Source organism: Maylandia zebra, linkage group LG1 (assembly GCF_041146795.1).
Source record: "Maylandia zebra isolate NMK-2024a linkage group LG1, Mzebra_GT3a, whole genome shotgun sequence".
In the NCBI taxonomy this organism is placed as follows: domain Eukaryota; kingdom Metazoa; phylum Chordata; class Actinopteri; order Cichliformes; family Cichlidae; genus Maylandia; species Maylandia zebra.
The window spans coordinates 15,736,276-15,745,980 of record NC_135167.1 but is presented as its reverse complement, the minus strand read 5'-3'; the positions used below and the strand labels follow the sequence as shown (position 1 = coordinate 15,745,980).

Here is a 9,705-nt window from a genome sequence, read left to right as displayed (position 1 = left end):
ATAAATAGGTGAAAGCAGTCCTACATCAGGAACGGATCTAGACTGGTGGCATGTGCCACCCTAAAATGATCCCTTGCCATCCTAGTTTTGCATATGACAGTGCTGTTTATTAAAATAAGACAGCATTAACCCTTTGAGCCTGTTTATTGTTTATTGATCTTTTGTATGTATTATGCTTGATGTGTGTTATTCTTGTTGGCCATAAACAGGAGTGCAAAGTTGTGTTTCACCTCATGTGAATGTGCTAATGTGACAGCAAAATCCATGTTTCTTTTAAAATGATTAAAGTGAAGTGACCTTTTGATTTGACCATAACTGTAATTAAAATCTAAAGCTGCAATAGAACTCCGAAATGTAGGCAAGCAATGCTTTTAATGGAGTAAAACAGGAATAACTCAAAGGAAGGAAACTCACATGGCCAGAGAGAGCAACCTCCGGTAGATGGCAGCAACGCAACAAGAAGCACGCAGCTGCGCCAGAACGCCGAAGAGGACCAACATGGCGTCCTTCAACAGCAACGAATGGAGAGCTATCTGCGACAAATTCACGAACGCCCAAAATCTCACAGAAATAGAGTCACGAAACGACCCAGAAAATGACCCCTTCCGCTCTAAATACAAAGCCAGGGAGCTTCTCAGAGAAATATACTGCTCGCTCAAGAATTTTGAAGCGGGCGAAGGTGAAGAGGAGGGCGGCGGAGAGAGCGGCGACCAACGGCCGACAGAGCAGCCGGTGGACGGGCAGAGAGAGGACCTGTTCGGCCAGGGCTTCAGCGGTGATTCACCAGCCGGGTTGCGGGCCGCAAAACTCGGAGCTGTGGAATACTACCTGGGCGTCAACCATGTGGACACGGAGGAGCTTCCAGCCGGGCAGGAGCACCTAATGAACTGCATGAAGCTGCTGGAGAGATGCAGAGTGTCGTCCCTGAATGTGTCCCTGTTTATCCACGTTAGGGTAACGTTGATCGTTTCTTTCTTACAATAATACAAAGCTGCTATTTAAAACGCATAAATAAATAAAAATGACACTACATACAGAAGTTATGGTATGATCACTGATAAGAATATGTATTAACCCTGTGACATGTGATTATAATGCTATGGATGATTTTTGAAAACACTCCATCAGAGTGTTTGTGAAGCGTTATAAATAAAGCACTGCTACATTTTTTTTAAGAGTCACACCGCTATAGTAGGAGCATCAGACGATGCATGATCATTTGATGCTCATGTCTTGTCTCCTTGTGTTTTCAGAACCAGCTGGGTATCCTCTGGGCAGGCCGGGATGAGACAGAGACTGCACAGGGCTTCCTCGAAACTGCAGAATCCATCTATCAACGTTACATGAAGGAGGCAAGGCTGATTTCCTGAATAAAAGTTTATTTTTGAAAAAATGAGGACTGAATGAAATATTAGTTTTCAGGAAGGTAATGCTGCCCCCACAGTATGGCTGCTGCAATCACAATAGGTAAATCCTCTTCATCATTTAATTCCTTCTTTTTTCAGGATGGTAGTCCTCCCACTGACATGACAGAGTACTTTGCTGCTGAGGAGAGCCTGCTGACTCACCAGGAAAGGATTAAGAGGTAACTTCCACAGCAGATTTCCAGGTTATTGCTATTTCCTTGCTTTTATTTAGTCCTTTTGTCTCTCTCTGCTTTCCTTGTGTATAGGTTTGAGTTGGCCTACACCCATACCATGTACTACCTTGCTCAAGTTTATAAAAACCTGGGTGAGTATGAGATTGTTTAAGGATAATACACGCACACAAAAAATTACACTGATGAAACAACAAGAAAATGCATCTGACCCTTAATTTGCTATGTAAATTACTTGTAGTAACTATAGTTTTGTCCCTCAGGTCAAACTGAGCGTGCCGCTACCTACTGCCACACAACCCTGCAGAGACAGCTACAGTTAAATCAGTTTACTCCAATGGAGTGGGCACTAAATGCTGCTACACTATCCCAGTATTACATCACTAAGGTAAGCATATAGCCAGTTTAAAGTCGTTTATAGACATTTGATCTGCAACCTAAGATATTCTGCATGTTATATAAAATGCTTTTTCTTTTAAAAGTGCTGCATGCAGTATTCACAACCACTAGATGTCACATAAGAGTTACTTAGAATGTCACAGATGATGGCAACAAGAGTAAAAAGGGAGGTTTAACAAGATGGTAGTGAGACCTGCTGTGTTTGGAGCTGATGGCAGTGCTGAGTGGAAGTTGCTCAGATTTTCATCAGCAGTATGGACATGATTAGAAATTAATATAATATAGGTTTGAGTTAGAGAGGCAAGATTGAGATGCTTTGGACACGTGCAGGACATCTTAATTTATTGATTTATAAATGGTGTAGATGAAAATCTAATTTTTTAGCGTCCTGGTTTAGTCTAAATCACATACTATAGCGTACACACACAGCCAGATCAGAAGCTTGTAGTAAGAAGAAAGATTGTGTCTTATCCAGCTAATTTCAGCACTAACCCTGAGTTTTCTGCACTACAAAGGTGTTTCACTTCTTACCGGAGTAACTTGTCATGGTAGCTTATACTGTAACGTCGTCTGGAGCAGGCTAAGTTCCACATTAGAGATCAACAGCTCTAAAATCACCGTCTACTGATCAGTCAGTTCTCCAGAACATAGCGTCACCATTCCTAAAATTCCTTGGATCTCTGCAGGCAGAGTAGGTTTGGTCTAAAGTTTTTCATCACCATCTAAAGTCATTGTGTTTCTGATTCAGTAATAAATATAGATTCTTACATGCAGATTTACTGTATGTATTATTTTCTTTTGACAGGGAACAGTTTTAAAACTGCTGCATTGTTGTGTAAGCATTACTGTCTGATCCTAAAGCAGCACCCCTACACTGCCCTTGGTGACATCATATCAAGTCTATGTTTCATTTCTGTTTTTATATTTAGTCTTTTTTCTCAAACCCTTAAACAGTATTGAGTCTGCAGCTGAGAGAATAATGTCCAGTTTAAGCCATCCCTTACTAGGACCACTGAAAGTTCAAACTGAGTCTCACAGAAATATGCATATGTTAATTTATTGATTTAGAAAATGTATAAATGTTGTTATACTTGATTCTAATCTGCTGCTAAGTCTCTTTTACACGGACTGAATTGCAGAGTACCTATTTGATCTTCCGAAAAAACTAAGCACATCGGCTTAATTAGGCTATAGGTCAGTAAACTTTAAGTTTCCGAGCTATAATGTGCAGCTGTCACCTAAGAAATAAACAGCACTATGAAGCCACTCGGCAACTAAAAAACAAAATGATTATTTTACTGCTCTGTGCGCTAACGATTAACTGTTAACAAATTGCTGCAACATTCATCTTTTGTTGTTTTTGCAAAAGTGTTGGATTTTACTGGCACAGTTTTTAGATTTTATTTGTTCTTTATAGCTTCTTAATCACCATTTGATAACATCTCCGGAGTAAGCAGCAGTCATAGGGACTTTTGTGGAACAAAAGTCATGTGACCTGTGAAATGTCCCTTTTAGATTAGTTCGCTGGTTAGAAAACCAAATGCAGGAGACACTGCATTCATTTTGTGGGTTGATAACTAGCCTCGTTTTTTAGCTCTTATCCTTATCGCCTGGCCAAGTAAATTCAGATAACAGAAAAATACCCTGAATATGTTGAAATACTTCGTTATACAGGGCCCAGTTAGCCAAAAATATTGACTTGATAAGCTATCCTCTTATCTATTCTCCACTCTTTACACAGCATGGTAAAATTAAGCAGCATTAGTGGCTCGCTGGTTCATATTGCGTCCACACAGCGAGCAAGTCTCCGTGTGGTGTTTCCATTATCTCCTGGTGCTTTTTCAAGGAGCTCCGATTTCTCCTGCAGACATAAAACACACCAGGTTAATGCTGCCTACCTCCACCCCGGACACCAAACGACATTCCTCATTTCAACAGCTTCACTTTCTATTTGAATAAAGATGAGTCAGTCTTCATATTTTGTAGTTATTTGCTACTATAGAAATATCCAAGATTAAGCCTTAAAAGGAATAAATCTTGAAAGGTTTATTCTGTTCAAAGAGAATAAACCTTTACCTTGCTTTTTTTTAAAAAAAAATGTATTTTCTTATGGTTCAGATGTACGGAAGCATATTTTTAATGTCTGGTTTAATTGCCATGCCTGTCACAGTAGTTTGTTTTAGATGAAGTGATGAGAAATGAGTGTGTAGTTGTCTGTGCTTTTGTGTTTTCTAGGGCCGCTACATGGAAGGCAGACACTGCCTCTCAGCAGCTACTGTTATTTCTGATTTGGCAGGCGAGGTTCCTTCTGAGGCTGCAGCACAAGAGAGTAATTATCTATACCAACTTAATTTGAAATACTTATTAATGCTCATTTACTTTTGTACCCATCATCAGCTACACTGAGTCAAACAGGAGAAAATGCAACTGTGTCCCGAAGCGGACAACTTAAAATTCTTGTCCTCGGCACGGTCCGTGCGAACCCCTCATGCCATCCTTACATCCTTCAGACATATTTGCTCTTGGTTCTCTATCTCGTGGCATATCTCAACATCTTTTTCATCTTTTTCTCTTCTGGTCTGACCCAGATGAGGCAGAGAGTGAACGCAGGGAACATCTTAGACAGAAGAGAGCAGAGATCGCAAGATGTTGGATAAAATACTGTTTGAACCTCCTGCAGGATGCCAAGAAGCAGCTAGAGGTACTGCATAGATGTGTGTGGCTTTATTGTGTTTGTTGTGACACTAACCACAAAAACTTTATCAGCAGAATGTCATGTCTCAGTTAAAACATTTTTTAAGCACTGTCACGTCAAGTTGACCGTTCTTGGTCTTAGAGTATTTTGTCATGTGGAACATCTGTTTTTCTGTGTGTTTATCTCTTTCTGCATCTTTAATCTGCACTGGTGTTTTGTTTTTATCTTAAAATGCAGTCTGTTTGCATGTGTTTGTGCATATTCAGGACAACATCGGTGAGCTGGATACCGATCGTCAGGAGGAACTGAAGAGAGCTAGACGACGTGAGGAGGAAGAAGAAGAAAAGGGCAGGAAGAGTGCTCTGCTGTTTGGCTCTGAAGACACCTTTGACTCTATTGCTAGCATTGAAGAGAAGGTCTGAATCTTGTGCCAGATAATTCTTCTGCTGATACTAAAACTGTAAATATTGTAGGTATTATTGTTAAGAAGAATAATGCTACTGGTTCTGCATGATGCTGCAGGCCTTGTAGACAGTGTGTTTACAGAGTCTCACTCATTTTTTTTTTTTTTTTACTGAGGGGAGAGTTAAAAAATCTGACTATTAAGGAAGAATGAAGCATAGCCTTTTGTAAATTAATAATCGAGCTAATGCAGAAGGAGCAATCAAATTAATTAGCTTTCTTATTTGCAGGTGATGTGTTTGTTCCCCTTGGACTTCACTGAGGCCAGATCTGTATTCTTGGTAGGACAGAATCATGTCACACAGGTATGTGTATACACACACACACACACACCCAACAAGGTTGCACAATAATTCACTATAATCCCATACAAGATGTACAGATAATCATATAACTCTGTTACATAAGAAAATGCAGCGTACAAACGCACACATTTGTTTGTTTTTGGCAAGCATTTATAAGCCCAAACAGCACTGCAAGATACTACTGTATATGTCAAGGGTGTTAAACATAAGGCACAGGGGTCAGAATTGACCCTCTAAATACAGCCCAGTGGACGGCTTTGGAAAATCTGAAGAATGGCATAGCGGTGTTTTCATAAATTTTACAGCTTTCTGTGGTAAAGACCATTAATACCAAACCAAAGTAACTAAGTAATAAATAAACAATGAAATGATAAAAAGTACCTGTTTTTTCACTGTTTATGATTGAAGTATATATGTGTGTGTGTGTGTGTGTGTGTGTATATATATATATGTATGTGTATATATATATATATATATATATATATATATATATATATATATATATATATATATTTATGACAAACACAAACCATTCACTCATCACAGGCAGATGAACACACACATTTTTCTGTCATTTTACATGCCTATCACTTACAGTTTAGTCATAAAAAGTCATGTTAACAGATTTCTTGGATTTGCTGCAGCGATCTTTCTTCATCATGTAGAAAACCTGAAACTTTCTGTTGAAACTCTTGGATTCAATGGGGCTGTACACTGACAGAAAGGGTAGTTTCACTTGTTTCACTTAAAACCAAAGTAGGCTGGATGTGGCCCACTGTCTAAGATGAGTTTGACACCCTTACTGTATCCAATGTAATATTTCACGTTACAGTTGATCTGTCATTTTATTTCTTGCTGATGTAAAAATTAAGTGCACATCTTAAAGACTAAAAATCCTGAGTTAGATTTGATCCCAGTTTCGTGTTTACCCTTGCTCAAATATTTTCTGCTGTTCATGTGTGAGAAAGAAACACCAACCACTGAACCCACAACGTGTATTTAAAGCCGTACTTTTTGGTGGTCCTGAAATGTGTACGTGGGTGTTGTGACCCAGTGGTTAATGTGTGAGGTTGGCTTTAAGGTTGCTTTTATATTATAGAAAAAGCAATAGTTCCCCACCCAAACTCACTCATAAAGAGAAGCGTGAGGAAGGGAATTTTTTCTTTTCTTTTTTTGACTGTATCTCTATTGTTTCACTCTGAAAGGCCAAGGACTACTTTCAGATGGATGGCTATGTGACAGACCACATAGAGATTTTGCAGGATCACAGTGCTCTGTTCCGATCCCTGGCCTTCTTTGAAGAGGATCTGGAGCGGCGCTGCAAGATGCACAAACGAAGGGTGGACATGCTGGAGCCGATCTGCAACGGTACTTCTTTAAAGACACTGTCATGTCTTTTCTAATGAAGTTTAGTTGAGGAAGAACAGAGGCAAATGACCAGTTAGCTGACTTAACTTGTCTTTCCTTCTCTGTAGACTTGAACGCACAGTACTACCTAATGATCCGCAGACAGTTGATGTTCGAATTGGCTGAGACCTACAATGAAATGATGGACCTAAAACTTGCATTGGCCAACCGACAAGCAGACACACAGTCTCTAGATAACCACACCATTAAGAAATTTAACCATCTCTGCTCTGCCTCTGCCAAGTAAGTACTTTTTTATTTGTTCTCTGTGGGTCTGTTTTACTCATGTCTGAGTAATTTCTGTATCTTCTTCTCTTCAGGTACTTCCAGATGTTCTTAGACTCTCTGTGTTCTCCAGAAGGAAAATTTCCAGAGCGCCTGGAGGAGGAAGTTCTCAGACCAGCTCTGGTCGCACGCTTCAGAGTGGCTCGACTACACAGCCGACTCATCAGCACCTCACCTACTGTTCAACTGGACAACCTAAACAAATCTCTGGAAAACTACAAGTACGAATATTCACCCAGCACTTTGGCAGTTAGATATAAAAATAGTTGGCAGGACTTTAAGATTGCACAAAACATAGAATAGAAAAAGACTTATTTAGATCAACTGCATCCTGCTAGTTGCCATGATGTTTGATTTTCCATCTTCCACCTGTTGTGCAGGTATGTGGTGCAGTATTGTGAGGCCAACCCTGAGGCAGGAGCCACTGTGGAGACAGAGCTGGAGCTGAGTAAGGAGATGGCCGGCCTCCTTCCTCTCAAAATCAACCGTCTCAAAGCAAGGATGGCCTCAAACAACTGAAAGAATACACTCTTTACGTCACTTGCTTACTAATCCGGTTAAAGTCATCATTTTTAGGCGCTCATCGGACACTCCCATCTAAAAACTGAATGGAAACTGACTGACTTCTGTGTTTATATTAGCTCCTTTTTGTGCAGTGGGCATGCTGCTTTCACTGTTGAATACATACCCGGCTGTAAATACCTGCTCGCCGCTGTGAAGTAGCCTTTGTGGTTAATTTACCTTTAAGTCTCATTACAAAGAAAATGCATCCTGATAAACATTCATAAGAAAACACAAGTGTCTCTTTTGTATTGCTAAGAAGTCAAAACTGGTTGGGTATGTTATGAAAAAACCAACATCTTTGGATCAAATGGGCGACAATCTGATCTCATTTTTCACTCTAGCAGTGGAAGAGAGTACAACAAACCAAACAGCCACAGCCTTTGTAAGTTTAAAAGTAAAATATCAGATGCTGCTATTGCGAAAACAGCGTTTTGTTTTTTTATTTTGTTAAATTGTAATTTGTTTTAAATTCTTACTATCCCAGCACCCTCTGGCCTCTGACCCTAGTCTGATTAATACACGCTTTCTAATGTTAATCATATTGGTTTTAATTTATTGTGGCTTTATTTTCTATAAAGCACTCGGTGCACTACAAGTGTCTGATGGTGAAATAAGTGTGATGGCGTACTGCGACCAGCCTGAGGTAACGTTAAGAGAGTTCATCTATTTTGTGCTACTGACTGACAAGATGACCATTAATGAGTGGACCTGATCACACTGGTGTTAGCTTAGTAGACATTATAATTTGTATAACGTGAGGTTCATTTTTTTCAGACCGTTTTTTCTTCCTGTCTGAGGAACCTTATCATCCAGTTTTTATGCACAACATATAGCGATTAGCGATATAAAACTAATGAGCTAATTCACACTTGTACCACATTAGCAACATGTTTTTGTTTTTTTGAGTTTTTGGGGGAGTTTTGGTTTGCTTTCTTTTTTCTTTTTCTTTTTTACTTGCAGTGACAACCTAAGTGTTAAACCGACTTTTTTCTGGTATGCCTTCATATAACACAAGGTGTGGCTCTGAGTAACAAACTAAAATTATCTCAATTTTGGGTGCCGATGACTTTAAGGACTATACTATTAAGCCAGATTATTCGATTGCTTAATGCAGAGAAATGTCTAAAGCTGTGTCTGTTAAAATGTCTTGACTTCACTGTGACTATGTGATCGCCTATAAAAAAGTGCATGTGCGCTTCTTTTTGTCGAGTTCATACTTCTTCTTCTTTGTTCTTCCGCCTGTCATTTGCACTCCGGTCAATTTATACCTCAATGTTACTAATTTACCTCAAGAGGTTTTACATTCTATACATGTTACAGGGCTACATATTTACCACTATGTGCAGCTAAACTAAAGTGTGTTAGGCGACACAGCTTCATTCCTAGAAGCTATTTACAGTAAACATGATGGATTTGGGGTTAACTGAAGTTGGCTGAATCCTTAGAATGTGTTGCAACAGAGGTCAGATGTGTGGGCCGTCAAACCACTGATTGCCAACCAGATATGCAGTTATGTATCTTCCCTAGCAGTGAAGCAACATGGCAGTCACAGAACTGAGGACTAACTTTTTTGTTTAAACCGTTAATCTGAGTTTAACTAAGTCATCAAATATCTTGTCCTTACTCGACATAGTTTCAGACAAATGGAAAGAAACACAATGAATAGGTTCCCTCACAGAGTGATGTATCACAAATCCATGTCGTAATGTTTCCAAAGAACCAACATCTATTTACCACATTTATTTTGGGAAATAACAAACATCGTTACATCCTTTAACCTCTGCGTCAGCTCCACATACCTGCAAACCTACTTCCACAAGCATGCAAATAAAAAATACTTTGCCATAAGAGAGTATTTGTGTTTTTATCACATTATGTAAAAGCATACCACGGCCCAATTTCTGCTTTCATGCTCTCCATTTAATACTTGTCAAAACATGCACTGGCAAACCTGCTCGGCATCACACAATTACCACTAATAGACTGTGAGC

At 39.4% G+C, this 9,705-nt stretch overlaps 1 protein-coding gene across 1 annotated transcript; it reads left to right on the top strand.

Moving 5' to 3' along the window:
* The first annotated feature begins 435 nt into the window (after positions 1–435).
* Positions 436–8,926, top strand: kifbp (kinesin family binding protein). The gene is made up of 13 exons (XM_004539452.5): positions 436–954; positions 1,254–1,352; positions 1,506–1,585; positions 1,673–1,731; positions 1,861–1,985; positions 4,232–4,325; positions 4,585–4,697; positions 4,958–5,107; positions 5,384–5,458; positions 6,664–6,826; positions 6,934–7,108; positions 7,186–7,371; positions 7,531–8,926. Exons 1-13 carry the CDS (start codon positions 442–444, stop codon positions 7,667–7,669), a joined length of 1,971 nt encoding a protein of 656 aa, XP_004539509.1. The 5' UTR covers positions 436–441; the 3' UTR covers positions 7,670–8,926.
* Positions 8,927–9,705: the final 779 nt, after the last annotated feature.

Excerpts from the sequence above, each read along its gene's own strand:
- kifbp (XM_004539452.5), top strand. The coding sequence starts at position 442 with ATGGCAGCAACGCAACAAGAAGCACGCAGCTGCGCCAGAACGCCGAAG. Across the intron at positions 4,326-4,584 it reads TGAGGCTGCAGCACAAGAGA|ATGAGGCAGAGAGTGAACGC; the intron begins GTAATTATCTAT and ends GGTCTGACCCAG. Across the intron at positions 5,108-5,383 it reads TTGCTAGCATTGAAGAGAAG|GTGATGTGTTTGTTCCCCTT; the intron begins GTCTGAATCTTG and ends TCTTATTTGCAG.